This window comes from Rattus norvegicus, chromosome 5 (assembly GCF_036323735.1).
Source record: "Rattus norvegicus strain BN/NHsdMcwi chromosome 5, GRCr8, whole genome shotgun sequence".
NCBI lineage: Eukaryota > Metazoa > Chordata > Mammalia > Rodentia > Muridae > Rattus > Rattus norvegicus.
In genome coordinates, this window is record NC_086023.1 from 129,617,225 (window position 1) to 129,639,336 (window position 22,112).

Here is a 22,112-nt window from a genome sequence, read left to right on the forward strand (position 1 = left end):
TTCTTGGGGGGAATTAGAGGAAGGATTGAAAGAGATGAAGGAGCTTGCAACCCCATAAGAACAACAATGCCAACCAGAGCTTCCAGAGATTAAACCACTACTGAAAGACTATACATGGACTGATCCAGAGCTCCAACTGCATATGTAGCAGAGAATAGCCTTGTTGGGGCATCAGGGGACATTGAAGCCCTTGGTCCTGCCAAGGTTGGACCCCCCAGTGCATGGGGATATGGGGGAGGCAGTAAGGGGGATGGATGGGGGGAATACCCATATGGGGGAGGGGGAAAGGGATGGGGGCTTATGGACAGGAAACCGGGAAGGGGAATAACATTTGAAAAAGCTATTTAAATTTCTCTTGTATTTTTCTAAAACTCTATATTTTCTTCTTAAATTTATAAAGACTATTGAGTCTTATGTTTTGTTAATGACTGAAATAGGATCTTACTATATAGCCCAGGCTACCCCTGAGCTCATAATCATCTTTCCCTCACTTCACAAGTACAGGAATTATAGTTTTACATCAGTAGACTATAGCATCAGCCTTACCACATACAGGGAGTGACATCCAATAAGGTTAGAGGCAGATGAACATACGTATGAAAGGTGTAATAGCATTCCACAAACATACCTTCTTAAACAGCAGTACTAATTCATTTTAAGTATAAAGACTCTGTTTTAAAGAGTTATACTTCTGAAACTTTACATACAAAGTAGTTGTAGTTAAGTAGTCAGGGTAATTTTAAGATTATGGTTTTTTTGAAGATTTATTTATTTTATTTATATGAATACACTGTAGCTGTTTTCAGACACACCAGAAGAGGGCATCGGAAAGGGAGGGATTGGGGCGCTGGTGATTAAAAATTTAAGAAATGCCAGGCAGTGGTGGCACACACCTGTAATTCTAACAGGTGAGAGGCAGAGGCAGTTGGATCTCTGTGAGTTGGAGGCCAGGCAGGGAATTCCTGGACAGCCAGGCCTACAAAAAGAAACCCTTCTCAAAACACAAACAAACAAACAAAATAAATAAATGAGAGAGAGAGGTTGGGGGGAGAAGGAAGGAAGGGACGGGAAACACTGAACATACGTAAAGTTCCTCTTTTAAATTTGTGTTTGATTATTAAGATAATTGGGAAAGCCTTCAATGAAAATCAGTTCAGCTTTTGGGTTTTCTTTCTAGCACGCTCATTCCTATCCTTGAAAAACTATTAGTATGATATGTGTCTGTGCTTGAAGTGCATCATTTTACTTACCTGGTAAGAGGAGAGACTTGATTCATCCTTTCTGTTTCCAGAAGCTGAACCAGAGCCTACAATGAGGCAGGCAACAAGTTAACACTTGTTCAGTAAGTAGATGCATAGTTAGTGGGTGTCCCTCTGCCCCTGGACTGTAACAGTGAACAAGTAAACCCAACCATTGCCTTATTACAGCTTACAGAGTGCTAGAGAGTGCTAGAGGAGGAGATAACGTTTTTAAACAAGAAATTAATTTGGAGGTAAGAGGTGGGGAAAGTGTTCAGTTGGAGAGTAAAGGGGGAAAGAACGGTGCTCTCAAAGGTAGGCAGCAGCAGCATTATGGAGCACTTACTCTGTCGAGCAATAGTTGAGTAAGCTTGAAAGGCTGGGGCATCGCCTCCATTCGGATCACACACTGAAGTACTTTAAATTAGCTAAGCATTCGCCCAAAGCTGGTGATGTTCCAAGAGGGCTTATAACGGGATTGCCTACAGAGATGGGGGTGGGGTGCGGACAGGAAGATGAAGATTTTAAGATCCAAATAAGTTTGAAGCTCAAGTAGTAGAATGTGCTTAGCCTGAGTGGGGCCTTGGGTTCAGTATCCAGCACCAAATATTAAAGAAGACAGCCAGAAGCCATTAGCATCCCAGCCCTGACACCTAGGCTGGCATAGAATTAATTACATTTTAAAAATTAGGCTGTGAGAAGAGAGCATAAACCACAGATGTAAGCTGTCATTCTATGTAAGCAAAAAATGAATGAATGAATGAATGAATGAATGAATGAATGAATGAATGAATAAATACCCCAAGTCACCATACTTGACTGTAGTGTCAGCCCTATCACATCAGGGAGTGACATCCAATAGAATTGGAGGCAGATGGACATACATATGAAAGGTGTAATAGCATTCCACAAACATACCTTCTTAAATAGCAATACTAATCATTTTAAGTATAAAGACCCTTTCTGTTTTAAAGAGTTATACTTCGTCTGAAATTTTGCATACAAAGTAGTTGTGGCAGTTAAGCAGTCAGGGTAATTTTAAGATTACGTTTGTTTTTAACTGCTATCTAAAAGCACAAAGTTGTGCACGTTAATGGGATAGTGCGCGATGTTTGTTTAAATGTATAGATTCTGTAGTGTTTGATTCAGGGTACACATGCCTGTCTCCTCAAACATTGCCTTATAGTGAAAACATTCAAGGTCTTGTCTTCTAGCATAGCTTCTAGAATAGCTCTTTGTCGTTAGCGACAATCACCCTGCCACTGTGCATACACACACTCTTGCTCCTTTCTTCGACAAATGAAGAACTCATGGATCAGTTGCTCTCCACTTGCTCTCTTCCCTCCTCTCCCTCGCCTCAGGTGACCACCATTCTAGTTGTCACTCTGAGATCGATTTCCAGATCCCAGCGGTTAGGGAGATCATGTAACACTTGTTTTTGTGTGTGTCAGGGTTATTTCAATTAACATAATGATCTCCAGTTGCATCTACATTGAGTCCGGTATTACTAGACTGAGTGTTTCATAGAACTGTGTCCTCCTGTTTAACTCTGCCCTATATTTATGTGCTTCAGATGAAGAAAACTATTCTCTTGGGGATCTAATGATGAAACCAGAGAAATCAACAATGGGTTGAGCAGAAAATGAAAATTATATTTGAACAAAGATGTAAAGCGGGTCTTCTCTGAGTCTTAAAACATCTTAGTAAGGGGTTGGGGATTTAGTTCAGTGGTAGAGCGCTTGCCTAGCAAGCGCAAGGTCCTGGGTTCGGTCCCCAGCTCCGAAAAAAAAATCTTAGTAATTTTGAGAAGAATATTTTGTAAATCTTCACACACCGTTTCATTGTTCTATTCCATGTGAAAACACATGTATTCAGAATCTGACTTATTAATAAAAGAACCATCTTTAGAGAAAGACTGCAGAAGTTATCATGCTACATTATTCAGCAGGACTGGCAGTTTCTCCTGAGAAACTGAGCTTTTCTTTAGTCGATGGGCTTTGTCTGAAAACTGGCATTGGTATAGAAAGTGGTAAAAAAGAATACAATTTTGGAGAAATTGCCAAAATTTATTTAAATAAACTAGCTTTAATAACTAAAAACATATCTATAAGAAAATACTTTTATAGATTGCATAAGGTAAGTTAAATTTGGAAAATATGCTTAACACGACTATATTTTAGAGTATCATGTGCACTGAACTTATTTCTCATGTTCTCCTTTCCTGCCGGTTTCTACATATGTATAGGAGTAGTTTGTATTTATAAGAGAATCTAAGCAATCAAATGACAATGGCGACACATTATAGACCAAGTCTGCTGGTTCCTTCTGATATTTATTGATACAGGCACTTTGGGTTGTATCTTCACAGTGCTGAAGCTGAGCATGACTCTCCTCGGCCAGACAAAGACACAGTGATTATTTAAAAGTTTATGGCCCCCTTAATTAGAACCAGTAAGGCTCAATAATGAAGGTAGGAAGCCATCTGATTCATTATATATATATATATATATATGTATATATATATACATACATATATATATATTACATGTGTACCTAAAATAGTCTGTTGTGAGGATGCAATCAGCAGTATTTGCTATTATTAGATGATATAATAGAGTGAAATTTGTATTCGTGCGCACGCGCGCGCACACACACACACACCTAGTAAGAAGGTTGATAACCATAAGCAATGTAGGCAATGGTAGGCTATTAGCTAAGACAGGCAATGCAGCAGATGAAGCAGGTTTTGTGGAATAAAAAATAAGAGTTTGTCTTGGGACATTTTCAATTTTAGATGCCTATTGGACACACAATAAGAGACGTCAAATAAAGAGCTGTACAAATGAGTTTCAGAAGAACCTAGAATTCCTTGGGGGTAGATTTCTAGTAGTAGAATTGCTGGGTCAAAGGTTATGTGCATGTTTACAGCATTGTCCTGGAGCCAGCTGGCTAGGATGGAGGGTGCAACAAATTGAACAGAAATGGTGAGCGTGCAGCGCTAAGGGAAGCGGCAGTTGAAAATTGAAGGCCGAAGTACTGTTTCTTTAGTCATCGTTTAGGGGGATACCAGAGAAGCTGAGAAAACATGGTGGCAGGCAGGTGGCTTCCTGGCAGGGAAAGTGTGCAATTGGAACACTTTACCTACAACTCAAAGTCTGTGACGCAGAGATAGGACAGGAAATGGGCCAAGCTATAACACCCAAGGCCCGCCCCGAGTGACCTACTTCCTCCAGCCAGGCTCCACCTCCTGAAGGTTGCACAACTTCCCCAAAACAGTACCACTGTCTGGGACCAAGTTAAAGACTGTGCTGGACACTTCACATTCAAGCCGTGTGTGTCCTAGTGTGCTTTCTGTTTGCTGTGATAAACACCATCACCCAAAGCAACTTTGGGAGGAGAGAGTTTATTTCATTTTACAGATCATAGGCCGTCATTTCAGGAAGCCAAGGCAGGAGCTTGAATCGGGAACCACAGAGGAAGCTGCTTCCTGACTTACTCATATACCTTCCATATAGCCAGACTCACCTAACTAGGCACTACACTGCCCAAAGTGGGCTAGCCCCTCCTATATCAATTACCAATTAAACACCCCACGAACAGCTATGCCCAGAGCACAACCTAATGTGCGCAGCCAATTCTTCAACTGTGGTTCTCTCTTGTCAAATTGAGAACTATAGCTTATTATGACCCCGTACCATTAATGAAGTCATGTGTATCTAAAGTTTTTTTTTTTTTTTTTTTTGGTTCTTTTTTTCGGAGCTGGGGACCGAACCCAGGGCCTTGCGCTTCCTAGGTAAGCGCTCTACCACTGAGCTAAATCCCCAGCCCCGTATCTAAAGTTTTAAATGGAGCATTTAAAACTAACAATTCAATTTATTTAATAGCTGTTCAGCTGCTTGGATCTCTTCTTCTTCCTCTCTCCTTATTCTTGATTCGGCTTTGATAATTTGTTCCTTTCAAAAAGAAACCTGTGCTTTTCCTTAGAATTTGTTGCCCAAGTCTATATTTCTATATTTTCCTTTATCTATAGTGATTAAATCTTTATCTCCAACACCTCCCCCACCACCCTCTGTACCTGGGAATGAAACTCAGGACCTTGTTAATGCTTGGCAGTAGCTATATCCTCCTCTGGTCCTCCAGATTCTCTTTTAATCTATAACAGTTCTGGGCTTTTTCTTTGACAACACTGATTTAAAAAAAAAAAAAGAATTTGGTCAACCGCTTCATAGAATGTCTCACCATCTGTGTTTATTTGATGGCCCCCTCAAGATTACATTATACATTCTTGGTACGAATATTTCACAAGTGATTTTGTGTACTTCCCACTGTATCACATCAAGAAGCACATGCCAGTAGTCCCAGCAGTTCAGGAACTAAGGCAGGAAGATGGCTTGAGCCCAAGAGTTCCAGGTCAGCCCGGGTGACATAGTGAAGCTCTGCCTAAAAAGATAAAAATAAGACAACAGTACACACACACAAAGCGGCCCTGCGAAGGTGCTTAGGGGTCAGTTGGTATTGAAAAGATCTTCCTGCTGTTTGCTGGTTTGCTTGTTTGCTTTATAATTGTCCCATTATGTAGGCTGGCCTGAGGCTCTAACATAGACTAGGCTGGCCTTGGACTCACAGAGATCTACCTGACTCTGCCTCCTAAGAGCTGGTATTAAAGGTGGGCACCATCATGCCTGGCCATTTCTATGGTTTGTTTTGTTTTGCTTTTTTTGAGATAGGATTTCTCTGTGTGGCCCCGGCTATTCTGGAACTTGCTTTGTAGAGCAGGTTAGCCTAGAGGTCAGAGGTCTGACTGCCTCCCAAATGCTAACACTAAAAGCAAACCCTACCACTCCCAGCTTTTTTGTTTTTTGTTGCTGTTGTTGTTGTTGTTTTGTTTTTGAGACAAAGTTTCACATAGCCAATAAAGGCCTTAGATTTGCTATGTAGAACAGAATGATCTCAAACTTGTAATCCTCCTGCAGCAGCCTTCCGAGTGCTGGCATTACCGGCATGCTCCACCATGCCTCGCTGACATTGCTCCATGTTAGTGATATATTTATTTTCTCTTCACAATTAGTAAGTAACTTTAGGAGTGATATTTTGAAATTACTTAATCTCTGTTTCCTATCAAACTTACACACAATAATTTCTAATGAAGCATTACATTGTTGGTTACAAAATAAAGCTGGGAGGAAAAGACTACTTTACACATGATACAGAGAACACTGGATATCTACATGCAGAACCCTGAAATTAGACATATCTCTGTTTGCATATAAAATCAATTTGAAATGGATCAGCAATTGTACTGTAAGACTCTGATCTCAGACACAGAAAAGCATAGGGGAGCACTTCAAGATGTAGGCAGTGGCTCTGTGACTAGGATCTCAATAGATAGTGACAGTATCAGGAACCTAACAGATGGAGGCTGAGGTTATGGCTTAGTGACAGAGCACCTGTTAGCGTGCGCAAACCTTTGTGTTTTTGCGCACAAAAACAGAGAGAAAAGGGAGAGGAGGTGGGTGGAGGGGAAAGCAGGGAGGAGACAACTACGGTTGTATGAAAAACGTTCTGAAAGCCAGCTGTGGCAACATGCCTGCAATCCCAGCATTTTGTGAGGCTAAAATAGAAGTCTTGCAAGCTTAAGGTCAGTCTGGGCTGTATAGAGAAACTCTGCCTTTAAAAACTACAACAAAATAATAACATTAAAAGCTTCTGAACAACAAAGGAAATAATCAGAACAAAGAGACATCCTACAGTACAGGGAAAGAAATCATTGCTTGCCTATATTGACAGATTAGTGTCCAGAATGTATTGTAAAAACTCAAAAAGTTAAACCCAGGAAAATGGAGAGTCCAGCTGATAAATTAGCAAATGACCTGAACATGTAGTTCTCAAGAGAAGTACAAATTACCAACAAAGACAGGAAGAAAACGTTCATTGTGTTAGCCATCAGAGAAGTGCAAATCCAATACAATGGAATTCTGCCTCACCCCAGTCCTAATAGCTGTCATCAATAAAACAAAACTCAACAAATGTTTGTAAGGATATAGAGGAAACACACACACACACACACACACACACACACACACACACACACACACACACACACACTGAAAACTTTCTTTTGACATGGCCTCACGATGTAGCTCTGGCTGGCTTTGAACGTGATATGCAGACCAGGCTGGCCTTGAAGTCACAGAGATCTGCCTGCCTCTGCCTCCTGAGTACTGGGGTTAAACGTGTGTACCACCGTGATCAGCAAGAAGAAAGGAAGAAAGGAAGGAAAGAAGGAAGGAAGGAGGGGAGGGAGGGAGGGAGAGAAAGCAAAGGAAAGAAGGAAGGAAGAAAGGAAGGAGGGAAGGGAGGGAGGGAGGAAGAGAAAGCAAAGGAAAGGAGGAAGGGAGGGAGGGAGGGAGGGAGGGAGGGAGGAAGAATATATGCTGCTAGTAAGAAAGTTGACTGGCACAGTCAGTGAAGAAATTGGAACTTTTCCTCAAAAACACTTAATAAAGCTACCATATGATCTAGCTACATGTCTAAGGCGATAAAAATTCGCATACAATAACGGACCTTGCACATCTATATTTATCAGGGCAGTATTGACAGTAGACAAGTTATGGAAACTGCTTAAGTATCCATCAATGGATGAGCAGATACATAAACTATATGGTACATATACACAATGGATTATTATTCAGTAAAAAAAAAAGCAAAATTATATCATGTGCAGGAAAATGAATGGAACCAGAGCTGGAGATCACCCTGTTAGATGAAATAAGCCAGACTCAGAAAAATAAACATCTTACTTTCTTGTCTTTCATGTATAAAACTGCAGAGAGAGTATCTGGTGTATTGTATGGATGCATCACCTGTCAATTTAAAAACCTATGGCCTATAGGAAAGGGTAGAATGGAAGGTGGGATATCTGGGAGGCAGAAAGAATTTTGGGATAGCACCAGATGCTGGAGACCACACAGGAAGATGTAGAGAGACAGACTCGTGGTACCTGACCCACATGGCAGCATGTAGATTAAAATAAGTGGGTTATCTTAAGGTATGATTCAAGTCAGAGAAGAGCCTAGCTATACAGCCAAGGTAATACATACATTCCGACTCTGGGTCTGGTTTCTGGGAGCTGGAAGAACCAGGCCAGACTTCTACGTAAAACAAACACAGAAGTAGGAGGGAGATGACTCCAGGTTGCTTTTTGTTGCTGTGCTAAAACGCTGATGGAAACAACCTTGTTAAAGAAAATGGTTATTTGGTTTACAGATCACAGGCCATCTCTGAGGGAAGATGAGGTAGGTACTGAGGTGGAGACCAGAGCAGAACGCAGTTCACTGTCTTGCTTCCTCTGGCTTGCTCCGTTACCTTTCTCATACAGTCAAACCTACGTGACCATGACTGTGACTATTTGGAAAGAGGAAGGGAAACCAACAGAAGGGGAGTAAGTGAGGGTAGCGAGGTACAGTCAGAGTAGGTTGTGTGCCTGTCACAATAAAACATTTCAGGAGAGAAACGGTCATTTCTCGCAGTGTTTGTTAGGGAGTGGACTCGGGGCCTTAGGCACACACAGTATTCACTGTACCACTGAGAGCCCCCCATGACTCACTATGCCTTCAGGCATTCAGGATATATTGCTGGACACCTAACATGTGGTAAGAATTATGACAGAAACGGGGGGATGGTGAGCTATCCAAAAGGAACATAATCCTTCCTGCCTGGAGGGAAATCCTCAAGGAGACAGCTTCTTCTTGACATTCCAAGAAGGGTATGTTAAGAGCAGTAGACACAAATGTGGCTTAAAACATTTTATCTTTCTATTGCGTATATGGTAGTGTGTTACAAAAGGACACGTTTGCAGAAGCGTGTATTATACACCGAGCCCCTCACATTGTCCCCTACCTTCTCTGTCCACCCCTCACTATCCTGCTAGTCCTCTTTGCTCCCCAAGATAGACTTGCTTCTTCTGTCAGGTCATACTTATACCCACAATCTAATAAACTCTACATGAAATCTATGAACTGTAGAACAGAGAAGACCTATACCTTTTTTTCTAAAACTGGTTTACTTCACTCAATATGATTAACTGCAAATGACATGACTGCATCCTTCCTTAGGGTCAAAAGGAATCCCACTGTGTATCATATACTCCATTCTCCGTATCCTTCCTCAGCTGGCTGTTCCACACAAGAGTAGTTCTGTAGCTCGGCTCTGCTGATTGTGGGGCCCCACAGGTGTGTAAGACTCTCTCTGATAGGCTAACCTGAGGATGTGTGAATAAATATCCTGTCTGGACTTTGTTGTTGCTAATTTCTCTTGTTTCTTCCTCCTTCTAAAGAAGTGGCAGGAGGGCTGGGGAAATTGCTCAGTGGTTAGAGCACTGACTGCTCTTCCAGGGGTCCTGAGTTCAATTCCCAGCAACCATATGGTGGCTCACAACCATCTGTAATGGGGTCTGATGCCTTCTTCTGGTGTGTCTGAAACAGTGACAGTATATACACATACATGAAATAAGTAAATTTAAAAAAAGAAATGGCAGGAAATATGAACATCTTATAACTTATCTTGTTAGGCTATACAAAGGCATTGCTCTCAAACCATATAGAATGGATGTAGTTCACAGTTGCCTTTCAGGGATCGAAGGTGGGACCCAATTGCTGAAGACACCTCACACTTAGGAATAGGACTTGGTGATTCTAGCTGGATCTGACCTGAAGGCCTCTTTCCCGCAGTCTACCTTGGTCTTGGAGAATACTCTGCAGGCTGTAAATGAGGGAAGCAATTAAGCAGTTCTGCTTAGCTGCAACATCCTTGAACTATAGCAATCACCAGCACGGCAATATATGCATGGAGGTGTAATAAGTGGCACTCACACGTCAGTGACAACCATCAGCTGCCTAATTGGATTAGAGGCCCACTTAACAAGAGGGAAACCATGCTTGGTTCGGGCAAACCTAGCCAGATTGTGGAAGTATGGACCTTAGAAAAGAATCTACTGCCTCCATTTTGCTAAACCAGAATAATTCTTCACAACATTCAAAGTCTTTCCCTTACATTCACAGAGAATTGTAGCTACTGCCTCTCATCAAAGAAGCCTTTCTTCATAGCAAGTAGAAACCATCATGGAAAACCACAACTGGGCATAATAAGATCAACAGACCGTGCGTGGGGAGTCCAGCCGGGTGGGTATATCTTCATCACCTTCGTCTCAGGGTTTTATTGCTGTGACACCATGACCAAGGCAACTCTTATAAAGGCAAGCATTTAATTGGTGCTGGCTTATAGTTTCAGAGGTCCAGTCCATTATCGTAGTGGGAAGCATTGTGGCACACATGCAGACACGATCCTGGAGAGATAGCTGAGAGTTGTACATCTCCATCCAAAGGCAGCCAGGAGGAGCCTCTCTTCCACACTGGGCAGAATTTGAGCATAGGCGCTCAAAGCTCACACCTACAGTGACTCACTTCCTCCAACAAAGCCACACCCACTCTGACAAGGCTACACCTCCTAATGGTGCCATTTATCATAAGTCAAGCGTATTCAAACCACTACACAGCTCTTGCATCTATTGCTCAGGGAACATCACAAAAGAGTGAGTGCAGAGCTTGTAAGAGCCACACTACCAGAAAGTCTTCTGTGAAACAGCCTTTCCTAGAAATGGCTGCATGAAAGATGGCAATATCAATGGATAAGTTAACGTAGAAGGGATCCTGTCACTAGACAAAATAAACTATAGGCAACTAATGACTGCTAGGGTGTGGAGAATGGGCCTCTCCCAGGGACAAAGCCCTTTATTGGTTGTCCAGTGAAGAATGGTCAGCCTTGAATTATATACATACCCCCAACAAAAAAGGACTGAGCAGGTTGTATGTGTCAGTATGTGTTTGTGTACGTATATGCACACATATATGTGGTAACAACAATAATCACAGAAAAATAGGCTATCAGTTTGAGAGCGGGGACATGGGGGCATTGAAGGAGGGCTGGAGGGGGAAAAGTGATGTAATTCTATTTCAATTATGACAACAAAACCTTTTAATGAAGTGTAGGGATACAGTGGTCTTAGCATATTCTTAAGGCTGGGCAGCAACCATCACTATCTAGTTCATTTTCATCCCCTGGAAAAGGAACTGTATCCACACAGTTACTCCTCAGATCCCCCTCCTATAGCGCCTGTTAACCACTCCTCTACTTTAGAGCTCATCTTAAGAACATTTAATCTAATAAAGTCACACAATATGTAAGCTCTTGTGTTGGCTTCTTTCACTTAGCATGCTTGACTGCTCGTCCATGTGGTAACTTCTGTTTGCTCTTCGTTCCCTTTTGTGCTAAAGACAGTCCATTGTATGGAGCGTATACGTCCATTCTTCACTCCTGGTATCACCTTCCATTGCTCTTCCTAACTTCGAGAATTACTCCAAGGCTTTGTCAAGGTTCTTTGAGAGCAGCTGGCATTAGGGTTCTCTTCCCTCATTTTTGTTCTCTGTAAAATTCTATATTTTCTTTTCTTTTATCTTCCTTCCTTCCTTCCTTCCTTCCTTCCTTCCTTCCTTCCTTCCTCCCTTCCTTCCTTTCTTTTTTATTAAGACAAGGTCTTATTACATAGGCCTAATGGCCTAGTCCTCTATATGTAGACCAGACTAGCCTTGAACTCACAGCTCCTTGAACCTCAATGCTGAGGTTAAAAGCATGTACCACTACGCCCAGCCTCTCATATTTTCTTAGCAATGCAATTCTACATCCTAACAAGTATTCTATACGTCAGCGTGATGGCTCAGGATGTGCATTTTTCTGGGGTGATTTTATGGACTAATCTTCACTTTTGTTCTACATGCTGAATATGTAATGATGAATCCAATGCCATGCAAACCCTCAAGAAACAGACCATTTTGTAAAACTGCCACATACAGAGTACAATAAAATATGGCTCCGTGGTTAAGAGTGATTGCTACTCCTGCGGAGGGTGAAATTCAGTTCCCGGAACCCTCCAGAGGCTGTCTCTCAACTGCCTGTCCCTGCAGGACTCCACAAGCACCCCCACAGCACACAGGCACAGTCTCCAGATGAACACACACACACACACACACACACACACACACACACACACACCTGAAGAGTGATGTTTTACACACAATAGCCAGTTAAGTGTAATTCTTAAACTGATGAACATATATATTGATCAGATGCATATGAAGTTTCTTGGAGTGGTAATTCAAAGTCTTAATTAAAGGTTTCATTAATTAATTTAAAAATTTTAACTTGAAATTTTATTTACTATTATTATATATGCCCGGGATGTAGGTGTGTGTGTGTGTGTGTGTGTGTGTGTGTGTGTGTGTGTGTGTGTAGGTCAGAGGACAACCTTGTGGAGTTTGTTCTTTCCCTTCACCATTTTATGAGCTGCAGGGATCAAGTTCAGGTCATCAGGCTTGTGCGACAAGCTCTTTACCGACTGAGCCATCTCTCTGGCCCCTTTTTTTAATGCTTAGATTGGAGGCACCACACCGTAGTATACATATTTCTATTACTTAGAATTGTGGGGCTTTCTTTGCTTTGTGACTACAATAACTAGATTGATGTCACAGGAAACCTCTGTATTAACAGACTTTTAGGTAACATTAATAAATACTGCCTAAATGAATTAGAGCCCTGTAAAGAGTTTTGTGCCCATTTTGCAGATAAGGAAAGTAAAGGTCAGAAGAGCTAAGTAGCTATTTCATAGTGAGATAGTCAACTAATGTCATAATTGTAAGTCATTTTGCTCTAAAGCCACTGACCCTCCTATACTAACTACTGTGATGGATTGTGTTTCATAATGATTACAGTTCTAGTCATAGTTTTATCAGTATCATAGTTACCTAGTACAAAACAATGAAAGATGTCTTTCAAAATATTTATTTATATATGATTTTGTTATAAAATTTCTCTCCATGTAGCCACTTCCATAATCTATGTATTTGTTAGATTAAGGCACTCTGAGAGATTACAAGACAATTATTTTGAGGTATCCAGTGATAGGTTATTTAAATTAGTATCATCAGCCTTTCCAGTATTTTCCCTAGTAAGGCCCCTTTGTCGGTACAATCTAAAGTACACATCACCAGGCACTTTTAAGTCCCTTGAGGTCAAAATGGATTTCCTAGTTGGCAAGGCTGGTTCATACCTATAACCCTGTAGCCTTGGGAACCGAGGCAAGAGGATTTTCATGAGTTCAGGCCAGCCTGACCTACAAAGTCATTCTCAAAACAAAAGCATACAAACAAAAAAGAGAGCTTGTGTCTTTCTGTTGCTTGTGGTTTATTAGTAATAGCTGTGGTTTATTAAGGACTTATGGGGGGGCAGGGTCTTTGTACACATTTTGCTGCTCTTCACAGGAACATGAAAAAGAGGGGTTGCTTCTCCCAGTTTTCAAAGGCAGAAGGCCCATGGTCCCAACAGCATAAGCCTATTAGGTGACCATGCTGATGGGTTCATGATACATGATTATCCACTTGACTGATTTGTGCCAGTTTGGTGAAAACCTTTCCATCTGGCAGGAGAAAGAAAAGACACAGTTTGAATTCTTGTGCTATTTTTAAGTTACCAGCTCTCTACAGACAAGTGCTCACTTTCTATCAATTCTGAGTTTCCTGATTGGTAGAAAGGGATTTTTTTTTTTAAAAAAGGAGGCCCAACACAACCCTTGCCTTGAAGGAGTTATGAATATTAAACAAGGAAATACAGATGCGAAATAAATATTCATAACTTACTTATGTGTTTCTTTTGTCTCATTAAAATGTAAACCAAACAAATAAGCAAATAAAGATTAAAAAAGAAAAGATATTTCGCCTATACCATATATGTTTATGTATGTGTTCATAATTTACTAGTCTGCAAATGATGACACAATTCTGTATAATCCAAGGCTTTGTGGAGAAGTTTTTCCAAATGCTAATACATGCACAATTACATTGAAACAGCCTTCGAAATCTTTCAGAAAAATTGCTATCAGATAACTACACAGAGACCGCTGGGTTTTGGTTCTGGATAGTCATGTTGCTTTCCAGTAATTATTTTAACCTAATGGAAGGAGATTTAAATAGTTTTCCTCAGAAATCCTTTCCCTCAAATTAATAGGTGATTTTGTGAGAGGTGACTTTTCTGTTAGTTGATTTAATGTCATTGTCATTCTGAACCTTGCTTTTTATGTCCAATGCTTTGATCTTATTTTTTTCCAGTATATTCTGTTGCTAAGTAGAAAATCCCCATTATAAACAGATATTATCTCTTGTTTAAATTATACATATTTAAATTCAAAATAGTGGTAAAGATATACTTTGGGATAGAAATGATAAAAAATATTACCTTGATCCTCTGTATAATCTTTTCTTCTTAAAAATGGTATACTGTTTTCATCCTTTTATTTTGAGACATTATTTTCCCTAGAGAGCACTGATTTTTAAAATTCTTTTATGTCAGAATTTTTTGGTAGTCAGAAACTCATTTGCTGGTCTTTGGTTATGTTACATGGTCTTTCAATAGAATCTGATGAACAGGAAAAAAAAGAGAGTTAATATTTTTACAGGTAATAGCCACATGTTTGAAGAAGCACACATTTTCAATCTTTAAAAAGGGTTAAAATAATAAGCCCCTTAAACAGGATTTCAGTCACTGGCATTTAGCTCATAGCACTACATAGGATTCTCTATGATACATAGTACTACACACGATTCTCTATGATACTTCTGTCTTCCTGTTTTTCCTAGGCATTAGTTGTGTCTGACTTGAACTGAAATACCTTTTCTCCTTTGATACTCTTTCTGTTCAGCTCTCTGCTTTTCTGGTAGATACATGGTATACTTCAACAACTGTGGGCACTCTGTACTAGCTCGGAGCCATTTTGATTACTTTAAAACAAATTAGCCAGCCTTTAGCCAGTTCAGTGATCTCTCCCATGTGGCCTTATGCTGGTCTCACACAGAACAGGCCCTGACTCTACACCAGATGGCCAACTGTATCCACTAAGCCTTTCAGAATGGTGCTGGTCTTGCTAGCTTGGGACAGAATATATGCTTTTTATATGTAAGAAAAAAATATATTAATTTATAGATATGACTATAAATAACAGTTTTTTTTCCTAGCTGTATCTTTGAAACATTCCTCAAATGAAAGCAGTAGAAAATTTCATAGGAAACTGGAAAACTGTCCATATAAGAACTTTAAATTTGCTTATATTTACTGTAGTGATGCAGGAAAAGCTGGTACCATTTGCCTTGTTTTCATTCTTGGACAGATATGTTTTACTGCTCATCCTTGGTCCTTGCTTTTAGATTCCTTATCAAACCTCCCCTTTGTGTAATTAATATTTAATCTACGGCCACATCCATCTAAAATATTTAAAATATCTCTTTGTCCTCTTGTCGTTATCAAGATTCTGGCTTTGTATTTGAAATTTCTTAACTGTAAATGTTAAATGGATTGCTATGTCCTTGCCCCATGACAAGAATTTTAAATAATGCCAGGCAGAAGTAGGACCTGTGTAGTGCTTTCAGTTCTAGGATTTTACCCTTCCCTGGATCATGAGTGAAAATGAGCTCGCCTATAATGAAAAACATTATAGCTCATATTTGTATGAACTGCAGTAATACAAATCTTTAAAAGGTGATGTGGAGTGAATTGGTATTTTTGTTCAAAATGTCCATCTCCTCCATATAAAATTTTGGTAAGAAATATCTCAATGAAAATACACATAAAACATTCATGTGGGACACAGCTAAAAAGCCTTGTTTTAATGGTCTGCTCAATACTAACTGTATGGTTATAGAGAACACTTGGAAGTAAAAAAAAAATGTAGCTATAAAGTATTAAGCATACAGTTAAATTACATAATTTACCTGCAGGAATAATTTATTTTTAAAGGCAACTGGGCCTTGATCCTGAAGTCCTGTTTGTACATTTCCCCATAATTATTAACGACTTAACTTTTGAGGTTCTCCTTATGTAGACTGGACTGATCTTGAATTGACAGAGATTCCACTTGCCTCCCCTTAACTTCTTTTTTATTAACTCAATCAGCATTTCCTTAATAGGCCAAATTAAGATGTATTAAATTGTTTTGAAAACCACAAATTACATTCAAGACGTTCCTAGATCTTGGTTTTAGGCTAAAAAATATTGGTAGCATATGTAAAATATTAAGTGCTTTTTGCATTCCAACTTATGTTCGAGACTTAAATACATGACTGCTGTAAGTTAGTGTCAAGACTTCTTCACCTTTACCTTTACTTCCAACAAATACAGGCCAAGGCTTTTACCCATAGACTCGGGGCAAATTCTAGCTGTGGGAATAACAAGTGCTTTTTAGCATCAGTGAGTGTAATTACTTTTAAAGTTTAAAAGAGACAGCTAAGGAAGAAGGAATTTTTTAAAACATGAGCCTCTCTACCTACATGCTATCATTTTTTTTGTTCATTATCCAAAATGTGAAGAAAAAAATAAAAGGAAAAAAGGGGGGTTTAAAGTTAAGACAAGCAAAATTACAGGGCTAATAGAGTAAGATGGTTTTATTTTTAAAATTACTTTTCCCAGTTATGCTTACTTAACATAGAAGAAGAGACCCTGAGATGATCAACTCTTTTTCTCATGAGGAACACAACATGATAAGTTAAGAAAACACACACATTATAATACCTACTATTGCTCATCTAGGCAGAGAGTAGTAGGTGATTGACCACCAATCAGATGCTGCTCAATTTAATAATCTGACCACTGGTTCTACTACACTAGTGTTTTTATTTTACTGTGAATCATCACCACACTGTAAGATTACTATTGATCTGCAAATTCATTCATTCATTCTTTAAGGTGATGATATTTATTAAGACCTGCTCCATACCTTGACAAAGGAGGAAATGCACGTCATTTTTAAGTGGCCCATAAAGGTTGGTCCAAAGTGTCTAACTGTAGACTGCACATCAGGTACTGCTGTATCATTGAGGGCATCCTTTTTTTTTCCCCAATGAAACCATCTAAGGAGATAACTATAGGATAGGAATTATTTGGGCTCAGAAGGACCTTATGCAGAATGGTGGTTCTGAACTTGTGAGAGAAGACACAAGCATGGGCTGTTCATGAACTGCCAGCTGGCAGGACTGTCCCTAGACCAGAATGCTGGCTTTTTTCTTTTTTAATTTTAGGAAGCTGTGTTTCTGAGGCACACATTTAAAATTCTTAACAGACCTCTTTTCCAGCAAGTGTACAGACTACACTGAGCAGGACCAGGGAAGTAGACAGTATTTAATGTGGTTGATAATTTAGTTGCATTTCTAGGTTAAAAATCCAACATCAAAAGATGTTGGGATATTTTGCCTTTATATGGAACTTTCACTATTGAGGTAACTAATTTGAAAACCAAAGGCACAGAAATAAAATCTGCCAACATGTTACGGCTCTGTACATGGTTAAGATACAGTTCTAGACTTTTCTAAGAGACTTGCTGTACTGATGAAATATTAAAAGCAGAAGCTTCCATGTCCAAATATTCTCAGGAAACAATCTGGGTTTTACTTAGCAACTACAGAAACTCCATTATTTGTATATAAAAAGGACAATATCACTATAATTATACCAATTAAATGTCTTTCTGGTAAATTATTTCTTCCTTAGAACTGGTTGAAAGGATTTCTTCTTAGTACTCGGAAGAAATGAAGTGTAGTTGGATAGAAATTGGTTTCTTACTTCCTCCTCCAAAGGGCTGCTGTTTTTGGCTGGTTGTTTTGTATTTGGGGGTAGGGGAGAATGGAGTGTGAGAAAAGAGAAAAAAAGGCTGTATATAAAATTATCAAGTAGTCCTAAGTTGAAATTCTGCTTTGATCAGGGAGACAGAAACACACAGAGATTAGGTGAGACAGTTTTTGTACAGTACCTGTATAATTTTTTAAAATGTATACCTCTGTTCTCAGGTTCCCCTCCTTATATGTGCTGATTTCTCTGGAAGGTTCAGAATCCATTTTAGAACATGGCAAGCAAACTATGTGAGCTCCACTTGTGCTTTTGCAGGTGTCGTGGTAGCAGGAATAACCTTTGCTCACTTGCTGGCTGAGACCAAACTGTTTTTTTAATGTCTGCTGAGAATTAAAGACAACACAGAAAATTCCAAAACCACATCCTAACACCTAAAGTCCACACAGTGTCTCTACACAGATGAGAAAATATTTCGCTGAAATCTTAATTTACCAAGTGTATATCCAAATCTGGGAGTTGGGAGAGAAGGGGGATTCTTCTGAGGCAACGCTGAAGATTGGGGGGAAAAAAACCCACACACAAAAAAGTCATACTCCTAGGTGTTCTGCACACCCCAGCCCTGAAGGCCACCGTTCAGGCTGGGGTCTTTATGAATGAACGTGCATTTTCGGTTCCGGATGTCTAGGAATTTACGGAGGAAAAGCAAAACCATGGGGCAGTTTTGTGAATAGTCCAAGACCGTAAGAAGCCAGAGTAGAATTTGTCTCCTTAGCAGTTGGATGCAAGCTGGGAAGCCCGGCTGTCTTCAGCTGTCATCGCCAGGGGAGGAAGGGAGATCAGGTTTTGGAGTAGGACTCCGAGTGGTTGCAGCAAGTCCGCGGCTCCGGCCGCCAGCTCACCTCCGTGGACAGCCAGGCGCTCACCGGCCTGCTCACCACAGCTCGCGCACCGCCCTCCGGCCGCAGCCCCGGGGCCAGCTCTAGCCAACGGAAGGACTGCCGGAGGGCCAGCACCGGGAGCTGGCTGCAGTAGTCGTCCACAATTCCCGGAGTCCTGGGGGACCGGTTCCCCCTTCCTTGGTCCCAGCTCCCTCCTCCCGCTCCTCCGGGTGTGCCAGCTAGCCACGAACCATCGCTACACTCACTCGAGGGCGCCTCCAAGGTTACCCGCGGCTGGGGGCTGGCGCGCGCTGCGGCCACTGGCCTCCTTTGTAGCTCTCCTCTTGCCCTTTGCCATTCGCTGCCGCAGGGCTGTGGGCTTCCAAGCCCCAAGCCGGACGCGTCCTAAGGCTCAGGGAGGGAAGTTGGGCTGGGAGACAGGCCGGCTCCCGACCCGGCTGGGGGCAGCCTCGGTGGCTCCGGGTGCCTGGAACAGCCAGGTCAAGAGAAGCCGCGGAGGGCCGGGGCTGGGGCTCGTGCAGGCACGCTCAGTGCAGCGCGCTGGGCATGGGGTGATGTGGGGGCTGCAGGAGACACCGAGGTGCGAGAGGCATCCCAGGTCCATAGAGGGGCAGAGACCAGCCAGCCGCCAAACCTGAGGGGGAAACTAGCTAAATAAAAGAAGACTGTTATTTAAGGCGCGGAAATTTGAAATATTTGGACAGGAAGAGAAGAGAAAAGAGACCTTTGCGAGGAAGGAAAAAAAAGTGAGCTAACGGTTTTGCAGCTCCCCCACCCCCACCCCCGGCTTTTCTGCACGCGCAGAAGGAGCGCCCGGCTCCAGCTTCTTCCCTATTGCACCCAGACCTAGTCCAAGTCTGAGACACAAAAGATGTGTTCTCAGTCCCTCCATAGATGCTGCGGTTGGCTCTGGGCAGAGCTTTACCCCATCTCAGGCGGGGATTTTTGTTTTTCTGCCTCTCACTAAGTGCCTGCGTGGGTCGGTTTGCATGTAACTGCCGGGTGAAAAGGTAGCACGGTCTACACACACCAACATGAGGCTTTCTCCTCTGCTGTCTTTTGGCAGGGGTGGCTTAGAACAGTCCGGGAGGTTTGCAAGTATGACCCCTTCTTGCTCCAGCACTCTGACAGTTTTCATTGTTTTTTTGGACGCTGGTGAAAGCTTTAAAGCAACTTCCGAGCAACAGGAAACTTGAAGGCCACAAATTCTGACATTCAATATGATCAAGATAGAGTAAATTATATTGCCAAGTAGATTGCTTTCTCAGGAAACAATACTTTATGTATTTGTCAGTTACTCAAAGTGGTGTGTGTGTGTGTGTGTGTGTGTGTGTGCCTGTGTGTGCGTGCAAGAGCTCCTCACAGCCCTGATTGATGAATGATATTCATAAAATAAAATAAAAACCCAAAACTGACTCACTAGAGAAATGAAAGATATTTTGGTTAGTGAGTCTGGTACCAGGTGGACTGCGACCCTGTAGCGCGCGCGCGCGCGTGTGCACACACACACACACACACACACACACACACACACACACACACACACACCACCCTTTGCAGGTATAAGTTGGATTTAGTTTATTGTCCAAAGGCTGGACCTGAGTGTCCCGGTGCGGATTAGGGCATAGTGAAGAAAATTCAGCTCGAATCTCTACTTTATAACCTCTATCTTTAATATAGCAGGGTCTCCTGGGGATCCGGGCACTCTATCCAATTAGCTTTTTCATCCTTACTCTGCACCTGAATAAATTCAGACTCCTTCCGACCTGAGCTCGCTGCAATTTAGACCCCATTAAGCTCAGCAACACACTCTGTTCTCTGCTTATTCAAAGGGTTCTACTGAGTACTGTCGAGGTTTTTGAGAGATTGGATAGCTTTTCATATTTCCTAGAGGGGACCACATAACTCATTTCTAAAATACTTAGATTAGCAAAGCTGCTTCCTGCGTGGAGCCAGGGTAATGTGGAGATGTTTTAATGCCTAGCAAATCTTAAGCTGATGAAGAGATAGTGCGTCCTCTTGCTCTGTTGTGCTCAGACCACCCGAGAACAAAGCAATTACAGGACTTCTCTTTTGCTTTATGGACGTTTCATGCCTTTGTATTTGACATCTCTAAAGGTGACTTCCACATCATGGGATAAAGTAAATGCTGAGATGTGTGGGACTGCGAGTCAATTGGACTGGAAATTTAGAATTGCCCAACTTTACCGTTGCAATGGGCAAGAAGGGTTTTAAGGAACTGCCTTCAGTCATAGTACTATGCTTATTTTATATATTGAGTCTATTTTTACATTGAAAGGTTTTCCTTTTTGAGCATCTCTACTAGTACCTTCAAAAGTTTCCTAAGTTTAACATCATACTGCCATTGAAAGTCAATTCATGTAGAATTGTAAAAAAAAAAAAAAAAAAAAAAATCTTTCTGCATTCACTTTAGGGAATGCGAATTTTTAACCCATAGTGAAAATGTTTGTTTTTGATGCCAGGCTCTCACATTACACTAGAAGATAAGCCCATGAGAACCACTTGCCTTCCGCCCTTGCAGCTTTTGCAAAGGCAGACATTAGAGCCATGCCCTCAATAAACCTTCAAGTAGTTTGTTCTTTCTGAATTGAAGGCAAAGAGCTTAAGAAGCCAGGGAGGGAACTTCCACATAAAACATCTTTGTTTGTGTGGCAAGTGATGAATGCAGCATTTATAAACTTATAAATGGTGACTGCACTGAAATCCTTTGGTGACTATCTTTAACATGATAGTAAAAGTACCAGATATGGGGGAATCCTTTTGGAAATCTGAGATATGTCTAGTTCCTTCAACAATCTATTAAGCTAAACATGTTCCCGCAAAGACTCATTTAGTTTTTTTTTTTAAGTGGAAATGAGTCAAACTCCACATGGAAGAATTGCTTGTTATGTATGTGAAAATTTCTATATTTCTTTCTCTGTAGACCCTAGGTAGGTATGGTCTTTATATATCATCTATACGTTTTTTCCTGGCTGAGATTTTTTTTAGTCTCCTACCACGAATACCAATATTTATATTTTTAATACTTAAACATTTTATAGTATTGCATTTTTGACATTTTCGGGGGGGAAGGCCGGTGTTGCACTGGCTTGAAACACATTAAGTAATTGTTTCATTTTATGGGTTTTTTTTGGTTCTTTTTTTCGGAGCTGGGGACCGAACCCAGGGCCTTGCGCTTCCTAGGCAAGCACTCTACCACTGAGCTAAATCCCAGCCCCTCATTTTATGGTTTTAA

General features: G+C 41.0%; 1 protein-coding gene across 1 annotated transcript; it reads left to right on the forward strand.

Moving 5' to 3' along the window:
- Positions 1-6,239: 6,239 nt before the first annotated feature.
- LOC134479085 (uncharacterized) lies at positions 6,240-21,299 on the forward strand. The gene is made up of 3 exons (XM_063261354.1): positions 6,240-6,305; positions 18,733-19,602; positions 20,975-21,299. The coding sequence occupies exons 1-2, from the start codon at positions 6,240-6,242 to the stop codon at positions 19,492-19,494; spliced, it is 828 nt and encodes a 275-aa protein (XP_063117424.1). The 3' UTR covers positions 19,495-19,602; positions 20,975-21,299.
- The last annotated feature ends 813 nt before the right edge of the window (positions 21,300-22,112 follow it).

Bases quoted from the DNA above. Each gene is read 5' to 3' on its own strand.
- LOC134479085 (XM_063261354.1), top strand. From the start codon at position 6,240: ATGCTCCACCATGCCTCGCTGACATTGCTCCATGTTAGTGATATATTT. The intron at 6,306-18,732 runs GTAAGTAACTTT...TCTCCTTAGCAG, and splicing joins TTATTTTCTCTTCACAATTA to TTGGATGCAAGCTGGGAAGC.